This window comes from Pithys albifrons, chromosome 15 (genome assembly GCF_047495875.1).
Source record: "Pithys albifrons albifrons isolate INPA30051 chromosome 15, PitAlb_v1, whole genome shotgun sequence".
NCBI classification, from domain to species: domain Eukaryota; kingdom Metazoa; phylum Chordata; class Aves; order Passeriformes; family Thamnophilidae; genus Pithys; species Pithys albifrons.
This window is the reverse complement of record NC_092472.1, coordinates 19,133,024-19,159,098: the sequence shown is the minus strand read 5'-3', so window position 1 is coordinate 19,159,098 and position 26,075 is coordinate 19,133,024. Positions and strand designations below refer to the sequence as shown.

At 49.8% G+C, this 26,075-nt stretch overlaps 1 protein-coding gene across 1 annotated transcript; it reads right to left on the bottom strand.

The window, feature by feature from the left end:
- Positions 1-22,330: 22,330 nt before the first annotated feature.
- PTTG1 (PTTG1 regulator of sister chromatid separation, securin) lies at positions 22,331-26,027 on the bottom strand. The gene is made up of 6 exons (XM_071570244.1): positions 25,870-26,027; positions 25,148-25,240; positions 24,680-24,846; positions 24,295-24,385; positions 23,384-23,533; positions 22,331-22,485 (listed from the first exon to the last, which is right to left on the bottom strand). The coding sequence occupies exons 2-6, from the start codon at positions 25,218-25,220 to the stop codon at positions 22,391-22,393; spliced, it is 576 nt and encodes a 191-aa protein (XP_071426345.1). The 5' UTR covers positions 25,221-25,240; positions 25,870-26,027; the 3' UTR covers positions 22,331-22,390.
- Positions 26,028-26,075: the final 48 nt, after the last annotated feature.

Sequence of the window (26,075 nt, the reverse complement as noted above, 5' to 3'; positions counted from 1 at the left end):
ACAGGACCAGGAGCAGAGTGAGACAATGTCAGTCCTCCCACATGAGGAATGGGAGGGCTGGAGGGGGCTGGATGTTCCACATCCTTTGCATGTTTTCTCTTAGGTGAAGTGTGATCAGTTCAACTCTTTTTTTCTACAGGTAGAATAAAGAAATACAAAAATCCTCTTTGAATACCTCAGTAACACGTCCTCAGCTGGGTCATTATAACCTACTGTGAGGCATTTCCAAAAATTAACATTTCACCATGCTGGGTCCTCAGCTGGGTCATTATAACCTACTGTGAGGCATTTCCAAAAATTAACATTTCACCATGCGGGTCAGCAATAATGAGGGTACTGACAAAAGGTGCCAGTGCTCAGTTATACAAACCTGTGCCAGCTGAGGAATGTGCCTGCCCATGTCTCAGGCATCTTCTTCTACAAACTGGTAGCTTCAAACCTGCCCAGGAAAAAGAAAAAAACAAGCAAACCCTCCCGAGTGATGGGGCAGCCACTCCCCTCCAGCACCAAAGCCCATCCCTGCGAGCAGTTCCTGCTGCAGCACCAGGAGCTGCCTGGCAAAAAGCCCTTGCTGGTACAGCTGTAATTATAGAAATCCCTTCGATGTGTTTGTGTCAAAGCCATTGATCAGGAAACAGCATTAATTAGACCTAATCCACCCCTCGGAGGCACCAGAACGTTCCATCACGGCTGGAGGGGCTCAGGCAGCAGAGTGGGTGTCTCTGCAAGGCTGCCCCATTCTATCCTCGTGTCTGAAGGTGTGAAAGCACAGAGGGAAACAGAGGGAAGCAAACAAAAGAAAAGCAGCAGCTTTGCAAATTTACCCTTCCAAGGTGAGTTGGCTGTGAGGTCAAACCCTGCTGGGGCTGTGCCTGGGCAAACTGAGCTCATCCTGAAGGTTTGTGCCTTTCAGGAAAACACTGAAATATCAGGGAGCTACTAAATACCATCACTGCAGCAACCAAGTAACTCACATCCATTTGTTTCTCTCAGAGCAGCAAACACCAAGCATGGAGAAAGGGCTGAATAAACCCCCTGGGGTACTTACTGACTGCAGGGGGGCAAAGGCTGAGAGCCTGGCAGTGCTCCAGCCTCCTGCCAACCCAACTGGTGCCCTGTGCCCCCATGGCCACCTCAAACCCAGCACCTGCCACACACAGTGGGAGGCAGCCCCGGGCAGGAGGGGGAGCTGGCACTGGGAAAGTGCCCCAGGACTGAGGCTCTGAAGAGTTAAAGCAACCAGAGGAATCTTAACCAAACCCAGAAACATTAGATTAAAAAATAAAGAATAAAATAAAATTAAAAAAAACAACCTCAAGAAAGCCAAGCAGCAGCTCTCACAACAGAAAATTAATGAGATTTTGATAACCCCCTATTTAAAAATGGAATGTTTCCATTTCAAAATGCACAAAGACTAAAATCTTCATAAATATCCTCCTAAGAAACTTCTGATGCTGTTTCCGAGTCTGGGTAGAACAGCAGAGCCCGAGGGTTGCCATGGCTACAGGCAAATTCGGGCCCCAGTGTTTTCCAGCAGAGCAGCTGCAGCATCGGGCAGGACCGAGGGAAGGGGAAGAGGCAGAGCAGCTTTGAGTCCTGAGCAAGTGACTCTGAGATTGCCACTAACACAGCTTAGAAACTTCTAATACACTCTCTGCTTTTTAAAGAAAACCCTGCCCTTGGCAGCACCCCAGCAAATGGGGTCAGCACTGCTTGAGATCCCTGCCAGGAGAAGGGCTTTGTTTTCAGGCTGGAAAACACAAACATTTCCACTCTAAGGCCCTGCCTGGTGCGAGTGCCCGGGCACTGAGGGGTGTGCCATGACCTGGGGCACCTCTGAGGGGCAGGAACTGGCAGCAATGGCCTACAAATGCCCCAAGAGCCACAGATTTCTGTACCCAGGAAAACCTCTCCCTTGCCTGAGCTTGCACAGGAAAGCACACAAAGGGGAAATGTGGAAAACAAGTGATGCTCCAACACCCTGGCAGGAGGTTTTGGAAATGGGGCTGTGAAATTTGGGTGCTCCTTTGTTGCATAAAACCAAAGGAAAATTCTCTGGACAATTTTAGTATGGTTAAGGTAGAGAGAAGGTCTTTAACTGAAGGGCTTTAAGGTGCACAAAATACATGAGCACACACACAGAATAGCTTTGATAATTTACACTAATTATCCCAGCTAATGGGACACTCCCATCCCAGAATTTGTCCTTCCCCAGACACTCCCTCAGGGCCACCCTTTGACCCCCTCCCCAAACTGGGTGGGCCCCACCACCCTCTTCTCCTGCTCTTCCTCTTCCTCAGCCTTCTGTCCTGCTTGGAGCAGATTCCAGGATCCTGGGCCTTCTGAGCAGCTTTGGCTGAGGCTATTTCAAGGAGTGCTGGATATATCCTGTTCCAACACACTCTCTTCAGACTTGATGTCTCTTGGCTTGCTAAAAAATCTCCATCTACTGACAAGAAACATAAGCAAGATTTTGGAGTTTGGTACAGAAGTATTTGGTTAAAAGCTCTATCCTAAAATTACCCCAGAAAAGTGCTAAAAGCTGCATTAAAATCTATATACTTGTGAACCTTAAGGGCCCACCTGCCTCTGGTGGTGGGTGGTGGTTGCTGGGCACCAGGGGGCATTTCCCTGCCCTGTAGGAACTGGAACAGGCAGAGCAACCACCTGAGCACCAGTGCAGGGAGCACATGGACCTTCCTGCACTGTGGGCACCTGTTCAGAGCAGGGCTGAGCCACAGCACCAACAGCCTCCTCTGAACCACTAATGTCAACTGTGGCAAAATTCCTGGAAAACTTCAAATAGATTCATGCTGTGTCCTCAGCCAAGTATGTCCCTGTGTCCCAGTCTGCAAAACAACAATAAATATAGAATAATATTTCTCACTGGAATACCAAGGGCTTTAACTCCACCACAAGAATAATTGAATTGTTATCTATAGACAGTGGAAATGCTTGGCTGGGCTGGGGTTATTTTTCTAAAGAAATTAATGATCATTATTTAATACACTATTATGAATCTGAAAGAATCATCCCAGTGATGATTTTTTTTGTACAAATGGGTTCATTTATCTGTGAGCTGCTGCTCAGAGGTCCCCCCCAGCACAGGGGGAGCTGCCTGGACCAGGGCAGGGATGCACAGAGGCTTGGGCTGCTCTGCCATCACCTGTCCAGCACTTTGCAGGCACAAAACAGACACTAATCCATTCTGCTGGGCAAGGCAATGTTAGTCCAAATCTGAGTTTCAAATTTCCTTCACATCTTGAAGTGAAGCAGCTTCTGTCCTGAGGAGTGTATGTTTGTTTGTTCCAAAATTCTTTGTGGGGTAAAAGAGAAAGAAAAACAAAGGGGAGGAAAGTCAGAAAAACAAGGGGGGGGGGAGTGGGAAAGCCCCTCATTTTAGGAACCAGGTACTTACTGGCAGGCAGAGACCCCTCAGTGCCTCAGTGGGCTCCTGGCACAGCCTGCCCAGCTGCCTTTGCCCAACGCCCCTCTCCAGGCTGGCAACAAGGGATCAGAAAATGGAAAACAAGTTTGAGTACCAGAAAGACAACTTAGCAAATATCTTTCAGAATGTAAATTTTGGAAGTGTCTCTTTGCCAGTGTGAAGGCAGGCTGGTACAGCAGAGTCAGGGAGGGGTGCCACTGCACAGGGAATTCTGAGCTTGAGTCCATGTGTCCTGTCAAAGGGACAGACTCCCCGGGATGTCTTTAGGCATTAACTTTTCTGATGTGGAGTTTTTTTAAGGGAAAGAAACAGAAGATATAAAAAGCACAACCTGCTGCATGATTGAGCTGTCAGAAAAACAGATGGTGAGTCAGTGCAAAGCAGTGACCTTAGTCAGCACTGAGCAGCTCCCCAGCTTTCAAGCCCTGCTGTTCCTTTTCCAAGGCAGAGGAGAGGCTTGTCAGGGCTGTGCTTTCCATATATACACATGCACACTCATGCTCACATTAAAGTGCTCTTTCTCTTGGCTGTGCAGACATCAGGACTGCTGAACCTGACATAAACTCATCATTTTCCTGGAAGCTGAAAGGGCTGCCAGCCAAAAAGCTGAGCCACACTCAGCAACAGCTCTCTTGCCTTGGAGAACCAAAGGGCAGCACTGCAGAGCCACCTCCAGGAGGGTGCCAGGCACAGCCTCTCCCTGGAAACCTGGGATCCTGTGCTGGGAATCAGCTCCTGCTGCAGCCTGCCCTGGCTCCTCTCAGCAGCACTCCCTGGACACCACACACGGGACAGAGGGAGGCAGAGGCTCAAGGAGAAGGTGCTGGTGGGAGGCAGCTCAAAGGGAGCAGAGCTCAGTGCCACAGGGCACCTTTCCCAGCTCACCTGAATCCTGCCAATCCCTTGGACCTGCTCCCCTGCAGCAGCTCCTCTTTGCTTCCACTCTGCTTTGGAAGCAGCTCACAAACCCCCCAGCACACTTGGAGCTTGGGGTTTCCCCCACAGTCAAGTGTTATCTTGGAGCAGGAGAACAGAATCAAAATCCAATCTATGGCAGAGCTCACAAATACAGCCAAGTTCACCTCAATGCTTTTTCAAGAGGAACAAAAGTTCAATGAAAAATCAGAATTTCACTCTGAAATGAAACATTTGGAGGAAGAGATAAACCCTTCAGAAGAGATGCACTCATCAGAGCTGTGATGCTTCAGGTTCTGCTGCTGTGGCCCAGAGCTGGAGGGTTCAGGGAGGACCTGTATCAATTAGTACTCATGACACATCCATCTGTCAGAGCACCAGGAGATGAGCCACTGAGTCACTTCACCTTCAGCACCCTGTGCAGGATGGGGGGTGAGAGCTGCACTGGGGCACCCTGGGCACTGCCCTGGCTGTGGGGAAGCAGAACAAGCTGCTGTATGGCCGGGCAGCAAAATGAGGCAGACACGAGGTACGTCTGTTTGAAAGCACATGCTAAAAATACTTCCCATTCTGCTGGAAGGGCACAGCACTGTCAGTAGAGAGAGGCTGGGACTTCAAAACTTACCCAGTTTAAAGATGCCAAGAGTGTCCCAGAATCAGATGCCTTGTCATGCAGGGCCAGAAGGGTTCAAAGGGAGCTGCAGGAGCTGAGGAAGGACTGCCTGAATGGCCGGGCACTGCGGGGCTGAAAGGCAGCCTTGCTTCTGCTTTCCAAATAGCTCTGCACCTCCTCATTGTGACCTGTGCTCTCACCCTGCAGCAGCTGGAGAGCTCAGAAACATCCAGGCAGCTGTGAGAGAAAAAAGGCTTGAGAATAATGAACTGTGGGAGCAGCTTTTTCCTCCACCGTTTTCCCCACAAACACTTGTGATCAGAACTTGCTCAGGACACAAATACCAACTCCTCTTTCATTACACACGGGCTCTGTGGCTGCTTTCCTACCTGCAAGGCCATACTCATGCAGACCTGGAGCCCAAGGCTGGACAGAAGCTTCCTGACTTTCACCTGGACATAGGAATTCATGGCACTGGGGAGGTTCAGCCACGCAGAGGTGGCTGCCAACTTTTGGTGGTGATGCCCCATTGGCAGCTCACCAAAGGTGTGACACCCTGTGTGAGTGTGGAGGGAGGGAGGAACCACACCCAGGGGGCACACACAGCCCTGGCCCTGCGAGGGAGCCCCCTCAGCCCCCTGTGCCATCACAGGCACGAGCCTCTCCCAGGGTGCCAGCCCTGTATCTGCTCCCTGCCCACAGCACAGGGACCTGTTCACCCTCTGTGGTTTAACCACTTCAGCTCAGTCTGAGACAACACCAACAGTGTTATTAGTTCATGCCTTACTGTGGGCTTTCGAGGAAACAAAAAAAAAAGGCATTACTTACACCACATTTCTGTTCCCTCCTGGAGCTGGGACTGCAAAGACTCTGGTACCAAAGACCATCTTGATTTCCTCCACGGCCTTGTGTGGTTCCACCATCATCTCCTCTGCTGCATCACTGCCCACAGCCTGGGCTCCACAGGGAAGGAACTGCACGAAGTGTTGCACCTTCAGCCACCTCCTGCCCACCACACCACCTGCACATTGCAAAAAGCTCCATCTCTCTCTCTTCTTGTGCAGATTTTGCTAATTCTGACCTCAAATTTCATTTCCCCCTTCTGACAGGGATGATAGAGGAAGATAAAAAATAAAATTTCAATGACCATTCTCTGCTTTGTGTGTTTCTCCCTCTTGTTTAATGGATATTCCCACAGCAGGAGCTGCTGGAACTGGTGAGCTCCTCCAAGAACTGTAATTTCTACACTGGTGGGCACAATACATCTCAGACAGCCACAAAGAAACCCTTTCACTCTTCAAATAAAAATTTATATGAAAAGTACATCAGTATGAAGGTACAACTGTATCCACAGGCAACAGTGATTACAGCTGATTATTTTTAGTGTAAATACATATTCAGAATGAAAGGCACATGACAGGTCTAAGGTACTTGGCTGAGCACGCTGTTCCTGCACCTGGGGGATCTCAGCATTTCTGTGCTTTTAAGAGCCTTGTACCACAGAGATAAGATCAGTGCATTATCCACTTTACTGAGTCGGAAAAATGTAATTTAGGGAGGTGTTATTATTGCAGGAAAGCAGTGGACAGCTCGTTGGTAATCATAACTCTTTACATGCTTGAAGACCACAATTATTTTCCTGATCTCTGGATGAAAAATTTTAGCATAGGTCCTCCAAGAAGAAAAACATCAACCTGTGACTTGAATGAATGTCCCTCTAAGGGGATGTTTGTGCTACTGAGCCTTCAAACAGGACATGCTGCCATCCCTGATTAGACTGGAAGCTCCCTAAAGCAAACTCTGGGAGCACATTACTGAAGTGAATCTGTGTTTGTGTAAGGGGCTGGTGCTTGGTGCAAAGGCATATTCTTTACAGTCACAACTTGCATTGAAAATGGGTATTTGGTATAAGACAAACCAAAAGATGCCCTGGCTGCACAGAGGGGCAGCATTCCATCGAGGGTGTCTCCAGGATTTCTATGTAACCTGATAACAATGAGAGAAAAGAAGAAGCTAATTCAACAGTGGGAGGCAACACGGAGCCCATCAGCTCAGAAGGTTCAGTCACTGTACAGCTCTTTACCACGGGAGCCTTTGCAATGAGCCCTCCCTGCTCACAACATTCACATCAGTTACTCTTTCTCTCCTCCTTGCAGCTCTCACTACCCAGAAGAGTCAGCAAATGCTCAGGTGCTTCTTTGATCTCCTGTGTGTGTGAAGACAGAAACATCCAAGCTGAAGAACTGAGTCCCACGGGTCTGACAGCAGATCCAGGTACAACCCATGGAATTCAGTTCTCAAAGCCGAGAATTGATGCCATTCCTCTCAGAGTTGTCCTGAGGCACCTTCTCCCAGCTCAGCTCTGCTGGTTCCCCCCTCATCTGCCCTTCCTCAGGGGCTGTGCCACCTCTCCCAGCCCTGCTGGTTCCCCCCTCACCTGCCCTTCCTCAGGGGCTGTGCCACCTCTCCCAGCCCTGCTGGTTCCCCCCTCATCTGCCCTTCCTCAGGGGCAGTGCCACCTCTCCCAGCCCTGCTGGTTCCCCCCTCACCTGCCCTTCCTCAGGGGCTGTGCCACCTCTCCCAGCCCTGCTGGTTACCCCCAGCCCTGCCCTTCCTCAGGGGCTGTGCCACCTCTCCCAGCCCTGCTGGTTACCCCCAGCCCTGCCCTTCCTCAGGGGCTGTGCCACCTCTCCCAGCCCTGCCCTTCTTCAGGGGCTGTGCCACCTCTCCCAGCCCTGCTGTTTCCCCCCAGCCCTGCCCTTCCTCAGGGGCTGTGCCACCCTCACTGCAGCCAAGGCAGCTCTGCCCACACTGCAGGGCACATGCAGAATAACAGCTCCAGACCATACATTTCAGAAAATAGGCTATTTTGACATCAGAAGTGGCCACACACATAGACAGAATGTGCCCTAACACAGAGCAGAATCCTAGTAACAAAACGAGAAATTTATAGCCAAGGAGAATAACACATAAAATTTTGCTCTTTTCTGGAAGCCTCCAAGAATTTGAGAGATAAGTTACAAATTTCCTTCCCTTTTTTTTTTTAAATACAACACCACAGACACAGAGGTAAAATCCTCCAGAGTCACACAGCAATCTTGTTAACAAAATAATCCAACCAGAAGCTGAAAGAAGGGAGGCTGGTGCATCCCTCAGAGCCCTCAGTGTGGGTGGCAGAAGGGCAGGAAGCCTCCAGCACTGGAGCTGCCCAGCTGTGCCCTGGCCCAGCTCTGTGGGATGTGACAACCTCACCCAAAGGCAGCAGCTTTGGCCCGTGGATCAGTGTTGCTCCAACACACTGGAGATCCAGCCTGACATCTCAGACAGGAAGCCCCTCATCACTTCTCACAAACCCAAGAGAAGTCACAAGTTTCATTAAACTTCATCCCCCAAACATGGACATTTTGGGGGAGAATAGGTGGAATAAGATGTTTGATGGTGCATCCTCTGTGAATGAGATGTCAGGTCTCTATAGCATCATGCAGAAACAGTGTTGGCTGAGTTCCAAAAAAACCTTTTTTTCAGAATTATTTGGAACATTTTGAACTTATTTCTTTGTGTTCCTGTGAGATATCTAAAAGAAAAATCCCTTTGGGGTAAATTAAAAAAAAGTATTTGGTTTGTGCAAGCTGCAAAATACACCTGCAGGTGAGCAGAGAGCTCAGGCATGGCCTTCCAAGCCTTAAAGGAGGTTTATTTTGGGAGCACTACATAACCAAGAACTCCCAGCTGGGGCAGGAACAACACACACCCCAGGGCTCCTTGAGCAGCCACATGCCAGGGCCAGGCCTGCCCACACTGCCCTCGGAGCTGCTCCTGCCCTGCCCTGCCCTCTGTGGGAGGGGAATGCTCCTCTGCCCTTGCAAACACCTTCTCAGATAAGGGTTGCCTGTTTTGTCTGTCTTGGCAAGGAAGCAGCTCTGAGGGAAACACAGAAACTGGGTGTTCTCACACATTCTCTCCAACTTTTTTTTTTTTAGCCACCACAGGTTTCTTGAGCAAAGAGAATTTTCCAAACCAGTTCATGCCCTCACCCATTTCTTGGGTAGGGTCCTCCTCAACACCCACAGTCTGTAACAACATATTCAGAGGTCAGGGGGATTTCAGATTAAATCTTTTAGCTGAAAAACTAATTTTCAGGAAATTTACCTAAACCAATGGTTCGAATAGACTGAATTATTTTGGTGTAGCACTGATTTTGTTAGATGATAAACAAGGCTCTGTAGGTTTTTTAACAAAGCAGGAGAAAAGGTCACATTCTCTCTCCATTTGTCTGCTGAGTTTAATGTCATTGCAGTGTGTTAGTTCTCTCTCATCTTACAAAACACAGTGCCAGCTTCGGCCACGTTCTGCTCTGACCCTTTATCAACTTCACTTGTGACATTCTCCATCCTTTCACTGTCATTCCAGGACTAATTCTCTCCCTCTGAGAACTCATTTACTCAAGGATTAAATTGGTGTGTTTGCAAACAGACAGCCCATAAAATGATATTGTTCTGCCTTTGCAGGAGCAGTGAGGAGGGAAGTCTTTTCAAGAGGCCATAAATCTCCTTCTTGGAAAAACATTCATTTTTTCCTATTTCAGCACCTCATGGCCTGGAGACCTTATTGCACCAGAATTAACTATTCCTACAAGACAGACACTTAATAGACCATCACCATATAAAGTTTTACTGCAACACTGAAAGGCAAAGCTTTTCAGAGTGATTAGGTGATGGTAACTGCCTGAAGACTACTCTTCCAAAGTTTCCTTTTGAATTAAATATGTTTGAACAGGAAAAAGTCCTAAAGCCATCAAGTTAATGCAATGTATAAATTCCCTGCCTTGTCCTTATCATCCCCTACTTTATTCTCTGTGTTGCCATTACAAACTTCCTTTTTAATACACCTGCATTTGTCTGCACATATAACCAGAGGGTGAAATTTTAGTGCTTTTTAACCAGTCAGTGACCTACTGCAGCTTCTCATGAATTTCAGATACTCTCCAAATGAGCTCATCATGGGTGGTAATTAATTGACACCGTTGGGGAACTTGAAATAAAACAAGACTATGGTCACAACTCATTAGGAGCATAAAGCATCTTCTTCACCCTTATTTAGTTAAATACCCTTTTCCCACAGCTTGTGATAAAACCCCAACCTCACAACCTCACCTGGGTAGTTCAAACAGGGGGGCAAAATGGACGATGAAGTTATTCTAAAGATTCTGAGATTTTAGTAAAAGAGGAAAACTCCCAGCCAGAAAGGACCAGAGTGAGACCAGAGGCAGCCAAGCTCTCCGAGCCAGCAGGAGCTCTCAGGTCAGAGCAGGCTGAGGGTTTGAAGTGTGGGCTGTGGGCTCTGCAGGCAGAGGGTGTTTGGCTGGCTGGGCACACCATGGCCCATGCCCTGTGCCAGCACTGCCAGCCCTGCCTGGGCACTGGCCAGAGAGGAAACCTCTGCTCAGCCTGGGGAGCCCAGAGTGCAACCTTCAAATCCCAGACCGACCACCCTTAAAACCCTTGACCTTTCTGGTCCGTTCCTTTACCTTCCTCTCTCCCACATTCCATGAACATCCTCACATGGGAGTGTCCCCAGTGGGGCTGGTGGCTCTCCCTGGTCTGTCCCTTGCTCTCCACAATAACTGCAGTTCCTACAGGAGCTGCAGGTTGTGCTGGGCTTTGGGAGCCAGCCCTGTCCCCAGGTGGGGTCACCTCCCACCAATCCCCCCTCCTACACTGCCCAGGTCTCCCTCCATCACTCCCAGCTGCCACAGAACAAGGACCCACCAGAGAGTCTGTTGCTCAGGTACCAACACTGCCCATATCTCAGCCCCAGGTATTTGAACCCCTCTCAGCAGAGCCAACACCCAGGTTTGCAGGCAGAGGGCTCTCACACACCCAACCCATCAAACCTTCTGTGCTCTGTACGGTTCAGACTCACCCTGGGAAACCCAAGGGCAAAGTTTCAGTGCAGGCTTAAAGAAAAATCCCACCTAAGCTTTGCTCCTGAGCTGAGCCCTGCCACTGCCACTCAGCTCCCATCCCGTGTGCCAACCACCTCCTGCTCCAGGATTCCATCCCAGGTGCCAACCACCCCCTGCTCCAGGATTCCATCCCGTGTGCCAACCACTGCCTGCTCCAGGATTCCATCCCAGGTGCCAACCACCCCAGGATTCCATCCCAGGTGCCAACCACCCCCTGCTCCAGGATTTCATCCCAGGTGCCAACCACCCCCTGCTCCAGGATTCCATCCCAGGTGCCAACCACCCCAGGATTCCATCCCAGGTGCCAACCACCCCCTGCTCCAGGATTCCATCCCAGGTGCCAACCACCTCAGGATTCCATCCCAGGTGCCAACCACCCCCTGCTCCAGGATTCCATTCCAGGTGCCAACCACCCCCTGCTCCAGGATTCCATCCCAGGTGCTCACCACACCAGTGAGGACCACTGGCAATGCCAAGTGCCTGCAGATGTTCCTTCTCCTGAGCCCCCAGGATGACAAAAGATCAGATCCACAGCACCTTCAGCCCTGCAACTACACAGACACTTCCACTGGCCCCACACCAGGAAAAAAATCTGGAATGGCTGATTTGTATATAAAAAATATCCCATCTTGTGATGAATGAGATCAGCCCAAGCACATATTTTGTCACAAGCAAGTACATTTGTCCCCAAAATGCTCTCTGAAACTCCCGGTTATTTTCTGGCTGCATTTTTAATTTCAAGCCATAGTTACATTTCTGGTGCCAATGTCTATGTCACGAATAACAAACATTCAATTTTCTCTGCTTATCCTGAGGTTCAGTTCTCTTGTCTCCATTTTAATCACATTTTCCAACACAGTACTTTGTGCAACCGACCATTTTCCTTCATGAAAGATAAAAGTTATTGCATATTCCATTTCATTTTTCGACCTAAAACTTACAATTATTTCTGCGTTTCTTCACTAAATTGAAGAAAGAATAGATGCCAAACTACATACCAGGCATCAATCATTAAGAAAAGCAACATTTACACCATCAGCCATCTATGTACATTGCAGTTAGTTTAAACAATGATATCAAAATAATGAAAAGTTATTTCACATTTCTAGAAAGTTCTGGCCCTCAGCAATAATAATAAAGAGCTCTAATACCAAGTATTATTTTTAGTAATCACTATAGCCCATATTTACAGTGCAGTAACAATACAGGTTCATTTATACTCAGCCATAGGAGGTCACAGCCCTGGAGGCAATTTCAGCAACTTTTATGTCTTGAAAATCACAAACTTTTATGGGCTCCATCTTTTCTTTTTACAATGTATTTTCAGCTGACAGGATGAAACAGTGTAGGAAAATGCAGAGAGCTAAAACATGTACTTTGTACCCTGACACAACTGCAGTAACAGGGTATTAACAGGGTATTAACAGGGTATTAACAGGGTATCTGATCCCTCCTCTGCACCTTTTTAACCCAACAGGGGATTCTTGTTGGAAATTCCGCCATAGGAGAGAGTGGAGGTTCCTCCATGCCTTTTTTCCATGCTGTAAACCAAATTTTTGGGTGCTTAGATAAGCCTGGAGCACACAGAAATAAAAAAAATGGATAAATCATCCTCCAAAAAGCAAAGGATTGATGTGAAAGAAAACCAGGTACAGCCAGTCAAACAGGGGACTTCCAAAATCAGTGACATTGGATGGAAAGAGAAAAACACATCAATTAACTCACATCCTCTCCCTGTTAAATAGTTATTAAGTGGGTTAAGATACAAAGTTAAAAGAAAAAAAACAACATACATAAATCATAATGCAAGGAAAATATTAATGCATTTAATGCTCCCACTGCCCCTTCTTTCTGAATTCCATTGGATTTGGAGTAAAGTCACAAGAGCACTGGAAGGACAGGAGGAAAATTCCTGCCTGGTGAAGAGAAGCAGCAGAAAATGTGCAGATTCACTGAGACAACCACATTGAAAAGCAGTTCTACATTTCTCATCTCTTTACCATAAATATCACTCAAATTGCTTCAAACACCATCGTGATCCTGTCGCTGTTTACAGAACGTAAATCCACCAAATCTGACAGAATTACTCTGGTTTAAAAGGGGAGGAATTGAGGCAGAATTTGGCACTTTGAGTCAATCTCTAGTGCACCTTTTACCTTTCACACCCACAAAGTGCAGTGGCTCTCAGGCAGCAGAGAAGCAGAATAAACCAACGTACAGGTTTGCAGCTCTTACTCACAGTGGAAGCCCCAAAATTCATTTTATTTTATCTTTTTCCCATTCTTCAGCTTTTTCTCTTTCGCTTTCCTTCCTCCTCTTCAATCACCACAGGTTTGCACTTCTCATTTTCTATTTTACGCCCCTGGGCTTTGTTCTCTGCGATGGACAGACAGACAGACAGACGGACAGACAGACGGACAGACGGACAGAGACCCGGGGCCAGGCCAGGGGAAACACCTCAGCCACCCACACTGGGAGGATCTGATTGTGTCTCCAAACCAGTTTAACTGCATGAAGGGAAGGGAATCAGAGTCATTTGCATGCGGTTCGCTCCCGCTCGGCTCACATGGGGCAGCTCTGGAAAGCCCCTCCTGATTGCCGGGCTGATAAAGGAGGGGGAGCTCAGTGGGGCGCACCGAGGGCTCTGCTGCTGGCCTGGCAAGGGCAGCTGCACCAAGGGCTCCCTGTGCCCTGCCAGAACCCAGCTGGGACCTTTGGGTGCTCACTGCCCTTCGGGTGCCAGGCTGAGCCCATGCCCAGAGAGAGGGGAGGGCTCCAGGGCAGAGCCCCCAGAGCTGGCAGGAGGAAGGGCTGGTCGGGCGCTCCCCCTTCTGCCTGTGCACCGCGCTCTGAGCTGGGGAAATCCTGAAAACGTTATCAGATGCCTGATAAGCTCTTCAGCTTTCAAGTACATACCGATTCAGTTTCGGTCAAAACCTCATTTGAATACAGTTTTAAAGTCTAAATCAGAAGCGAGACCCTAATGGAGAAGAGATTAGACTCGCAGTCTGACACCTCTGTATCCAAAACACTGTGACTGATTAATACAGGCACAAACAAATCTGCTGCTCCACGCCCGCATTGGGATGCTCAGAGCGTGCATTCAGCTTATTAAAAAGGTGTAGAATTACATGCCTGGCTAATTAAATGCCTTTATTTATCCACAAACAAATATCAGCAGAAGCAGCAGCATGGCGTGCCTCCTCCATCCCAATGCTGCTCACCATTGCCTTGAGGCAGCTCCTTCCTGGGAGTGAGGGATTGCTCGAAGCTCTGGTGCCCACTCATCCCACAGCTGCCCCAGCAAAGCTGGCAAGCCCTGTTGTGTTCCCTGTGGACTCCTATTGCCAGGCATGAGACAGATGTTTCCAAACCCAGTTCACAGGCAGTCAGGCTGGCAGGATTCAGCCCTGTGGATTCAGCCCTGGAAGAGTAAATGTCCACCACAGCCTGAACCTGCAGCATTTTCCAGTGCAGAGGGTGCTGTGCCAGGATTCACCCACAGGGAATCACACCCACTGCACTGGCTGCCTCCACCTCAGTCAGCCCAGGGGGCCCAGGATGTTCCCCCTCACACACAGCTTCTGAAGACATGAACTCCACCCATGAGTCTGGAAGCAACTGGGAACATTTGCCCAGGTATTTCGTGCCTGCAAGCAGCCCAGGATTAATGTGCTTTCCACTCCCAGAGCATAAAACATGTCAAGTGCCTTTCATGAGAGCTCTGATGTTTGCTGCTGCACTCACCCGAGGAGTTACCAAGAAGGCAAGCACATGGATGGACCAACTGCCCTGGAGAAGAGAAAAATTCGGAAGATATTTATTGTTAACAACCACATTCTTTTGAGTGGAGGCTCAGGTTGTCCATACTCAGGGCAAAGGTATGTGCCACCCTCTGTTTCATCCCCAGCTCTGGTTTGCAGCTCTCCAGCCAGGGTAAGGCACAAGATACATTTCACTAGAGAGGAGCTTTCTGACACAAAACCACTCACCATTTGAATACCCACGCCAAAGTTCAGAACAGTAATTAACACTGGAAAGCAGATCCACTGACACTGAGCCCAGATCCAGATGGAAAATGATCCCAAAGTTTCAAAAGCATGTGGAACTGGGATTTTGCTTCTCAGCAGTGGAGAGACCTGGTGTGGGCTAATAAAATACCATGTCTGAGCTCTCAGATGATGCCCTGAGTCACGTTTGGGCACAGAGAAGCCAAGGGCACAGTAGGACTTATCACTAAGGAGGCTTAAGTGAATCTGGGGAGTCATTGCATGGGAAGAGAGGAGCAGTGATGGGTCAGGCTGGGACTCAGCTGTGTTTGCAGAGCTCAAAAAGCAGCCTTGCCCTGGCCTCAGATTTAAAACCTCTCTGTAAAAGACACTGAACTAAATGGATCTATTCCCTGCTGAGCAGTACATCTTTCCTGGCTCCTTAAGTAAAGATTATTGGAGTCTCCTGGGTCCCAGAAGGCAGGTGCCATTAAGTGCACATGTCACAGCTGGGTAACCCAAAGCAGAGGAGCTGAACGGAACCTGAGTGCCTTGGTGAGGGAAGCACATCCCTCAGCCCTTGGCACATTTCCCAAGAAAAAGCAGGAAAGTGTTCAGTAAAGCTGGAACATTTACACAGGCCTTCAGAGAGGAGAGATGGCAGGACAGGTCCTTAATGATCAAAGGGAGGGCAGGGAGTAGAAAGCTTGTGCAGTGACTGGGGAGGGAGGGGACAATACCGTGCACTGCTCCTGACAGCAGCAGGTTATTATCTGCTTAGCATCTCATCTGGAGTTTTGACTAACTGAATTTCTTCTTTGACAGGAAGTCTAGATCTTACCCTAATTCAGTGGCTGGAATTTCTTGAGGCAATATTATATTGGGCCAAGCAAGATGCCACTGCAGCCCTGGGAGCAGCACTACCAGAAACACAGTGTGGTCATGCAGTGCTTTCTGAGGGCATTAAATCACAGCCCAGGTATCAACACCAGGTAGCTGCAGCTTCTCTGCTCTGTTTACTGCTGTTCCCTGGATTCTGGATCAAAGAGAAGGGGCTGACCTCCTCCTTTCACTGGGAAAGACGATCCTCCCAGAAGGAAGAGCTCTCCCAAGCTAGTTAGATCTTTACAGCAGTATAATAAAACATGCAGGCATCAGGGACAAATCAGGTCCTGCACATAAAATACCTTTCAAACAATACAGCCTTCAGAAAGCAGAGGAGACATACAGTCATTTCTTGCATGATTTTATAGATCTTTCATCCCTGCCTAAAGTATTTCTTTGTAACAGCCAGTGAGATAATACGAGTTATGAATTCCAAGAGGAGCTGGAACTCAGTCCCACTGGAAACTACACTGAAATCCACATTACTTTGAAGAAACTGGGATTTCTCCCTCAGTCCTATAAAAGCAAACTTTCACTTGGTTTACCCTGAGATCTGAGTTCTCTGGGTCTTTTTCTGTGACTCAGAACCTTATACAAAGATATATATTATTCTTCCCTTTTGTGCATCTAATTGTGTGGTTTCTTTAGGCTGAATTGACTTACAAATTTTATGAGCTTTCCCTCTGATTTCTGTCTCATTGCTTTAATACCAAATACAGCTGATTGAAAAGAGATTAGGCTGACAGAGAAGGAACCACTTTATAAATCATGCTCCTTTCACAGACCACTTGGCACATTTACAAAGGCCATGGCCATATCACAAGCCAGGTAGGGTTTGATGAGCCATTTCCCAGCCCACTGTGATGGGCATATAAATTAGCACCCAGTGCTCCTACCTCCTGTACAGGCAGTGAGGAGCTGTCAGGCATGCTTGGGTAGCAGAGTGCAGAGGGCTGGCAGAAATAGCTCTTCTGTGCACTCCTGGTGACCTGTGCAGCCTCCAGAAGAGAAGCCAGAGCTCTGCTCCTGAACGGGGCTCACAAGAGAGAGAGGAACATGTCCAGGCAGGAGAGCTGCAGCCACCCTCCACGACATGCTTTGTTAAACTGGGAAATGTTCCCAGTAGGAAATGCCTGCAGAGATTCAGACAGAGGCATTAACCTTCCTCCCAGAGTCTGTTTGTGTGCATGAGAGCATGGACATGTTCCTTATCCTAAAGGAAGAATTTTGCTCCCCAGTTGCACAGAGGGCTGGGGTGTTCCTGAACAGCCCACAGCCCCCACAGCTCTGCTCAGTGTGCCCCTCGACAGCCACATTATCTGTCCTAGTGCCTTAGAACCCTGTCAGAGTTGTTCTGCTGCCACAGCTCCATCCTGGCCCCATCCCTGGGCTGCCACAGCTCCATCCTGGCCCCATCCCCTCTGCTGCCACAGCTCCATCCTGGCCCCCATCCCTGGGCTGCCACAGCTCCATCCTGGCCCCCATCCCCTCTGCTGCCACAGCTCCATCCTGGCCCCATCCCCTCTGCTGCCACAGCTCCATCCTGGCCCCCATCCCTGGGCTGCCACAGCTCCATCCTGGCCCCCATCCCCTCTGCTGCCACAGCTCCATCCTGGCCCCATCCCCTCTGCTGCCACAGCTCCATCCTGGCCCCATCCCTGGGCTGCCACAGCTCCATCCTGGCCCCATCCCTGGGCTGCCACAGCTCCATCCTGGCCCCCATCCCCTCTGCTGCCACAGCTCAATCCTGGCCCCATCCCTGGGCTGCCACAGCTCCATCCTGGCCCCATCCCTGGGCTGCCTGGGATATACCCTGGGCTTGCCTGCACCCTGCCCTTGTGACAGGTGGTGTTAGATGAGTGCAGCATTTCTCTGGGTAAAGAGAAGCCACTGCTGCCCTGCCAGCCAGCTCGAGTGAGAAGAAAGGCTGCAAAGTAGGAGCAGGCAGCACAGTACAATTCTGTCACAAGCTCCAGAGATGGCTTCTCTGCAGGCAGAAAACAGGAAGGTTGCAGAGGCAGGAAGTGAGTCAGTCTGAGCAGGAGGGACAGCAAAGAGCAGCCTCTCCTGCTGCAGACCCAGCCACAGACATGGCCCCGACACCCAGAACCAGAGGGAATGAGCCTGAGAGCAGAGTGTCAGCAGGGAAGGAGCAGAGAGAAAAAGGGGCCCTTCTTCTCCAAACACAGCCCAAAGGAAGGAAGGGTTTATCCATCCAGAGGACTGTCTTTAACCAGTTTTCCTCCTCCTTGGAGCAGCAGCATAACCACCAAGCCACCAGCTCGTGCCCTCCTGCCCAGGCACAGCAAAGCCTCCTGCTCAGTTCTGCTCAGGATCTGCTGGACAGAGACCTCCAGAGCAGCACTGAGCACCATGAAACATGAACCCTGGGTTCTCAGCACTCATCTGAGTACCTGCTATAGGAAATAGAAACCAAACAGCTCCTCCTCGGCTGCCACCCCCCTCTGCCCACACCCCACGTGAGAAGAACCTGCTCTGCCAGTGCTGTCACATGAGCCTTCCCACAGCAAGGAGGCCCAGGAGCACCAAAGGAGGCTGAGCTGCCTGCCCAGAAACAGGTGCTTATCAGAGATTCCATCTGAGCAGACAGGGGAGCCACCTGTGCCACCACAGCTCAGCAGCTCCGGGGCAGCTCTGAGGCTCTGCCCTTTGGGGACAGGTACAAAGGAGGCCCAGCCCTTTGGTAGCTTTGCCTCCAGCCACACAAGTGACACCTAAAAATAGCACCTGGGTACTGAAGTCACACAGGCAGCTTTGAAACTCATACTTTGGATGTTTGACAGTGTTGCCCATCACAACACAATGTTGTATTCCTGGTGGCAGTACCAGAAAAAACACTCAGCCCTTAAGCCTGGACAGTCACACAAGCACAGAGACATTGGTAACAAATTCCCACCAACTTTTGCAGGTTCCTAAATAGGGCAGAATACTCCAAGAATTGGCTGTTCCACAGGTAAGTGCATCAGGTTCCTGACATTGGCCTGTTTCAAGCACACTGTAGAAGCTACAAGGAGGACAAATCATGTGTCTCTCTCTGTATTAACCAGAACAGTAGGATGCAAGTTCCAACTGAAAAAAAAATATCTGGAGTAGGACATGCAGAATGGGCTGAGTTCCAGTACTAGGAAGGGCCCTTACCCCTCTGCTTTTTCTGATAATAATTTCTGTGAAGCAGCAAAAGACTCAAGAATCAGATCATGGTCACACACTCCAGGTGGGGGGACCCAGACACAGCTGGAGCAAACATGAACTTCCTCAAGGCAATGAGATTTCAATGCAAAGCATTCCCAGATCCTTGCCAGTTTCAAGACACTCAGTACAAGGCATGGGAAGACAGGCACAGAAGAAGCAAACACTTCAGAGAAACATTTGTTAACTCTGACAGAAGCTGTTGAGAACTTCTTATCTGAAAAAAAAAAAAGGCTGGGGCAAGTCTGGGTTGAAAGTAAAGAGCAAAATCCAGTACCTGGTTGCAACGTGCAAGTTTTGAATATCTTCCAGTGGAATAATTATTCTTAGAAAAGTTCTGTTCTCTTGGAATCAATTTTGTACAGGAATGTTGCATTTTCATTTTGATTTTATTCTCTCATATGTGCTTTGATAGGTCAGCACCCTTCTGAACCCAGGGGACAATGCATTTACAGAATGCAGTTTTACAGAGCAAGGTTTTGTAAGCCAGCTTTGGAACTAGAAGTCTTGGGTTTGTAATAATGGGAGTCTTTAACTGACAATTTAAAGTACCCTTAAAAGAATTTATAAGCTGCTTCACAAAATCCAGGAGATGAACCATAATAGGCTCTACTCCCAGCAGAGGCTCACACAGCCACTAAAAGCAGCTCTCCAAGGCTGTGCATTATTTAAGAAGGAATGTGATTAGGGAACACCCAAACAGCCTCGGGAAGAAAACAGCATGGACAAAGCTTTCAGGCTGGGAAGAGGTTCAGAGCTGCTGTGTATGTTTGGATGAACAGACCTTGATACATTTCCTGAAAACAAACAAAACCCAACAGAGAGAACCACAACTTATTTCTCCTGCCTGGAGTTTCCACAAGCAGCAGGTCCAGAACCCCAGTTGTGGTTAATCACATATTTAAAAGGAGGTTGCTACGATGCTGAATGAAATGCAAAGCCCTCTGAACTATTAAATCCAGCAGCACCTTGTATTTGATTAAAGAGCAAGAGAACAGGTTAGTGAAAGGTGCTGTCAGTGAAAGGTGCTGTCAGTGAAAGGTGAGTTACTGTCTTGATTGCTGAAGCTGCAATGGCTTTGGGCACCTGGCTTAGAGAAAACTGAAGTCAAACAAGAGCAGATTCAAGCTGGTTTTGTTTGGGTTTTGTTCTCATCCCAAACCCGAGTCATAGAGACTTTGCAGAACCTGCAGTGGAACCACAACCAAAGAAAACAGTCATTTTTAGGAATGAGTTCTGCTGAAAGCCAATATCCCTGGGTGGGACATCCCAGCACGGGGTGTCTGTGCCTGCTGTGACCTGCCCACGCTGCAGCCTGTCCCTGCCAGAGAGATGGAGCCACCAGGGTGTCCCTGCCCCTCAGAGCCCAGGGGCACCTGCTGGGCCCAGGGGTGCTCACACCTGCCCAGGCTGCTCCGGGAGGGACCTTGAGGGCCCGCCAGCTGGGCCAGCTGTGTTTGCTCTGCAGAGCTGGAGCTCTCAGGGCCCTGCACTTGGGATTGTCCTGCAGCAGTCCCGGGACAGCCCCTGCTGCAGGGCCGGGCTCACGCTGGGCTGTGTCCCTGTGGCCAGCCAGGAGTGTTCCAAGGAGGAAAGCACAGCATGACTTGAGTTCATACCCCCAGACCCTCTGCCCACCCTGCAGCCCAGCCCATCTCTGCATCTCCTGAGCTGGGAAAAACACCCAGGCAATGGGAACACTGCCAGGGATTCCTGCTCAAAGCCAGTAACATGCAGTGTCCCAGATGGCTGTGTACAGATTAACAGAAGCACCTTGACTGGATGGCAGAAGATACTTGAGCAGCAGCAGTGGAGAGAAAAGGGCCCTCTGTGAGCCCTCACTGTGGCACCACTCAGGAGATGTCTGGATGGGTTGGAAGGGTCAGGCTCTGCCCTGGGGAGGGCACAGCTCTACAGCTCAGGGTCTGCGACAGTTCCTTTTTGTGCCAGCAGCCAGCAGGGGGCTGTGTTTGGGATTTGTGCTGGGAACGGTGCTGATAACACAGGGATGTTTTTGTTGTTGCTGAGCAGTGCCTGCACAGAGCCAAGGCCTTTTCTGCTCCTCACACCGTCCCAGGCTGGGGCAGAGGGAGGGAACAGCTGAGAGTGCTGTCACCAGCTGGGGTTAAACCATGACAGTCCTTCTTGGCAACCAGTGCTGCTGAAAGGACCCAACAAATCTGATCAGAACATGCTGGATCCAATGTACAACTGCTAGTGCTGTGTAGCTGTTAACCAGCAGCCTCCACTTGCCATTGGGCTTGCTTGCCTTAATTAATCTAATGATCGTTAGTGGCTGCTTTTTGCTGTTGCTGCAGTGCTGTCCTGCTCATCCTCCTCTGCTGGGAATGTTCTGGTAACAGCAGAGGCCCCAGGCCTGGGCTGGCTGGGCATGTGCTGTCTGTGCTGCTGCCCTGCACAGGCTGCAGCTGCACGAAATCCAGGAGCTCGAGCACAGGGAATGTATTAATGCAACAAAAAAGATCCCATCTTACTGTGACACACTCCATGACACACACAAAGCACCAGTGTGCCCCCTCCAGTGACAGGGCTGCCTGTGCACACAGTTACATTTAATGCCATACCCATCCTGTGCCTCACTCACCCCTCTGTGCTCTGGGGCCTCACACACCGAGTTTTTCCACCCATGTGGCTGCCCAAAGAGAGGCCACAGGAGGGCACTGTGTGACCAGTCACAGGCATCTTTCTCTACAACAGTTTGGACTGTTTTCTCCCAGCTTGTTAGAACTGAAAAAGACAAAGCTGCATTTGGTCACTGTCTTTTACAGCAACTATTGTTTAACTCCTGTGGCTGGCAGACTGGATCCAAACTTTTATCTCAGGAGAGACAGACAAGTTATTTAAGAATCAAAAAGACAGTTAAGGATCAGCCAAAACCTGAAATCTCTATAAAGGATTTGCTCAACTGCATCTTTTACCCGTTTAGGTTGATATTCCTCTGAATTCTGACAATTCAAAGCAGATACAGCTGCATAAAACCCAGCATACAGCACCTTAGACAAGCACTGTGAAGAGCAAAAGTTCAAAGGAAAAATGCTGGGAGACCAGCTCTAGTGCTTGATTTACACCAGGCTGAAACCCTTGCAAACAGTGAGGTCAGAAGAACCTCAACCTGCCACAGCCCCACAGTCCAACCAGCAGGGACAGCTCCTGGCTATGGGTCACAACAGTGTATTACAGTCTTGCTTGCAAGCTTATCCAAGCTCTGCTTAAACTGCTGGTCAGACACCTTCTCTCAGCTCTGTTTTACTGCCTACTGAGAATGGACAAGACCAATATTAGACAGGTTATATTAAACTTTATTAAAATACAGAACTACATGAAACTGGAAGGCAGCAGAAGCTTCAGAACACACACTCAGAGTCATAGAGTGGAGGGGGCATGTCAACCGTGAGCTTGTCCAGGGTAGCAAGGAAGTCAGCAGATTCCTGCAGCAGGGCTGGGAGTCAGAAAGAAATCAAATCAGTTTCTCAAACTCAGAATAAACACCAACACAGGTCAGCTCATAGCTCAGAATAAACCTCCTGAATGACTAAGGGAAATACTGTTTTATGGTACCAATCCCACCTGGCTGATCAGTTTGCAGAGCACCACAAAAGGTTGCTCAGAGTGCTGCTCTCCACTGAGGCAGTTCATTTTCTAACCAGTAGCTTGTGGGGCTGTTTTGGATTCCTGCTGGAAACAGTGGTGATAACTCAGGGCTGTTTTAGTTCTTGCTGAGCAGTGCTCCTACAGAGCCAAGGCCTCTTCTGCTCCTCACCCCACCAGCAAAGCAAGGAGGCTGAGGGGGCCCAGGGGGCACTGCTGGCCCCTCTGACCCGAGGGACACCCCAGACTGGGGCATCATGCCCAGCACGTAAAGCTGGGGAAAAAGGAAGGAGGGACATGTGGAGTCACAGCATTTGTGTTCCCAAGCCACCACTACCTGTGAGGGAGCCCTGCTGTCCCTGCCTGCCCATGGGAAGCAGTGAATTAATGGATTGCTTTGCTTGAATGCATGACTTTTGCTTTAGTCATTAAATGGCTTTTCTCTCAAGCCCAGGAGTTTTTCCCCACTTTCTCTTCCATTTCTTGCCCATCCCAAGCACAGGGGCAGGTCAGCACTGTGTGGTGCTCAGTGCCAGCTCGTTAAGCCACAGCTCAGCAGCATCACTGGGACCACCACCTGCACCAGCAGGGCTGACCAGTCCCACCCAGCCTGACTGCACCAGGAGCTGTCTGACCCCAGGGCACTGCTCTGGCAGATCAGACAGCAACAGCAACTCCCTGCTGCAGTTCCCTCCCAAACCCGTGAGGAGCAGGGTGTGTGCTGGAAGTCACTCCAAGTCTGCACTTACTGGATTCCCCTGCACACTGTTCAAACTTCACAGGTGATGGCACCATGTTCACACATCTCTCATATGTCCTGTCAAATACCATGAGGGGAACACCACACAGGTTGAGATTGCTGAGTTTGTACTCCTCAGGAAGGTCAAAGCTCTCAAAGTCTGTTTGAGAAAGACAAGTCTGTGAGTGAGTGTGCAGTACCCTGGGAAAATTCTCCTGCATTAAATTAAATGGGACCCACTCTAGACAACACAACAGTCCCTCTTTGGGGGGTTTATCTGCAGTTACACCTCAGCAGCCCATGCAGTCCCACCCACCAACCCTTACCAGAAGGCACAGTGTAACTGCTGATGTCAGGCAGCAGCTCAGTGACTGCAGCAAGCACAGCACAGGCCCCACCAGCACTGAGGCCTGGGCACAGCTTTGCACACACATCCACATGAGCAACACTAAGGACACACTTTGAAGGACTGAGGTGGAACAGCTGATATGGGCTGGCCTAAGAACAGCTTTACAAGCACCATCTTCAACTACTGGGTCCTGCAGCAGAGGGAATCTCTCCAGTTACAAATCACCACCTTGGCACACTCCCTTAGAAGAGTCCACTCATCAGTCTCCTCTGAGGGCTCATCTGCTGGTCACTAATGAACTGAGGCTACAGCCTGGCACTTGAGCTGATTTCCTGTCAGCACAACAATGGGCACAGCTGGGGCACAGCTACTACAGCCAGAAATACCCAAACAAGAACAAGATGGTATTTTGGAAGCAGCAAACACCTTTATGTTTCAGAAGGGACTCAGGAGAAATGCAATGCTGCCTTTGCTGGCACTGTTGACAACGTTGCCAGACTGTCCAAGCTGCTGTGGCACTCAGTTGTGAAAGCCTTAGTGTTAATTTTAATATTTACACCCATAGTTCTTACCTTGAGGATCAAAAGGAAACATATTTTCTATTTCAGGACAATCTTCTTCAGCCACTGAAGTGCAGCTTTCCAATCCAGCCTTTTCATTAGCCTTAAAAAGAGGAAGTCACATTATCTGAGCTGCTGCACCATGTTTGTGGTGGCCTCCTGTGCTATTCAGCCCTTCAGACAAGCACAGCCCTGAACTCTCAGGCCTCCCACACAGACAAGCTGGAGAGGGGCCCAGGTTGCAGCTGAGTTTATACAGGGCAGGGCTACAGGCAGAGACAACAAGGGACTGCACTGGAACACACCAGCTCACATTGAACCCTCAATACTCAACCTGTGAGCAGGACATTAACTCAGACACGTTCCCCCCTCCTGCACTAAATGTTGTTGTACTCACTTTGTTCACAGGGCAAGGCTGACCTATCTTAGTCTTCTTGTTCAGGACTCCTTCACTTCTGTTCACATTCCCAAGAGCTCTCCTGACAGAGCCACTCCTGGCTGGGGTTGCAGTGATTTTCTTAGGAAGGGGAGTGTTAAATTTTGTTCTTTCAGATAAGGCTTTGGCTGGAGTGGGGGAAAGGAAAGCAAACTTTAGCAGCACTCCAACCCTAGAGCTTCAGCACATACACATGCAGGAAAACTGATTGGCACAAAAGTCCCTGTTCACCATTTAGAACTCAGGAGCATAACCCACATCTATGACAAAAGCACAGAGTTGTCTTCATTTCTATGGAACTTGAAGAGCTTAGAAGAAGTGGTGAGGTAAAGAGACACATGAACAGCAAAATACTGAAAACAGTGACTGATAAAAGATGATTTGTGCCCCTCACTCCCCCCTTGCTGCCCCAGGGCAGGATATACCCACAGGATCCTGAAGGGAGCCTTGGCTGGCTCTTGGGAGCAACAACGTCCCCATTCTCCTGATCCACGAAGATCATCCTCAGGCTGCCGAGACACCCTGCAGAGTCCACACAGCACAAAGGAGTCACTTCTCGTGTCTTCCACCACAGCACAGTTTGTAAGCAGGCCACAGAGATGTCCCCATTTCACCCCATTGCACAGCAGTTTAGCTACAAACCCTCACGCTGAGGGCACTGTTGCTGCACGTGGTGGGCTCACAGTCCCACAGGAGCTTGAGAATTCTGGGAAAGCAGCGAGGCCTCACCAGCGACCTACACAAAGACCCCTCGGGTTTGCTTTGTCCCTTCTCTGCAGGGTCTAAGTGCTCCCTCCCAGATTAGCGGCCCAGTCCTTGGCCTGGTTTGTAGCAACAGACAGTTATTTAACTCGCAGGGACATCTTTTCACCCCAAAAATAACCCTTCAGAGGACACGCGATAAAAGCAGAGCCCTTCGCTCCCTGTCCGAGACACCGGGCCGGGCCCTCCCTGGGCATGGGCAGCTCCTGCTCCCACCGGCCTGCAGGAGAGCTCCAGCCACAGAACCCCCCAGGCCGGCAAGTCAGGGGGTTGCGGAGAGGGAGCAGGTCCTCCCTCAGCCTCCTTTTCTCCAGGCCGAGCACCCCCAGCCGCTCCTGCCGCTCCAGCCCCTTCCCAGCTCCGCGCCCTTCTCTTCTCCCCGCGCTCACCTCGGGCGCAGCCGGGGGGTCAGCGCCGGTGCCGGGGTCAGTATCGGGGTGGGCTATGGGGGTCAGTGCCGGGCCCGGTACCAGGACCAGTGTCGGGACCAGTATCGGGACCAGTATCGGGACCAGTGCCGGGATCAGGATCGGCCCACGCCGCTCCAACCGCCGTTTTTAAACCCGCCGCGCGCCGCCCATTGGCCCGTTCGACT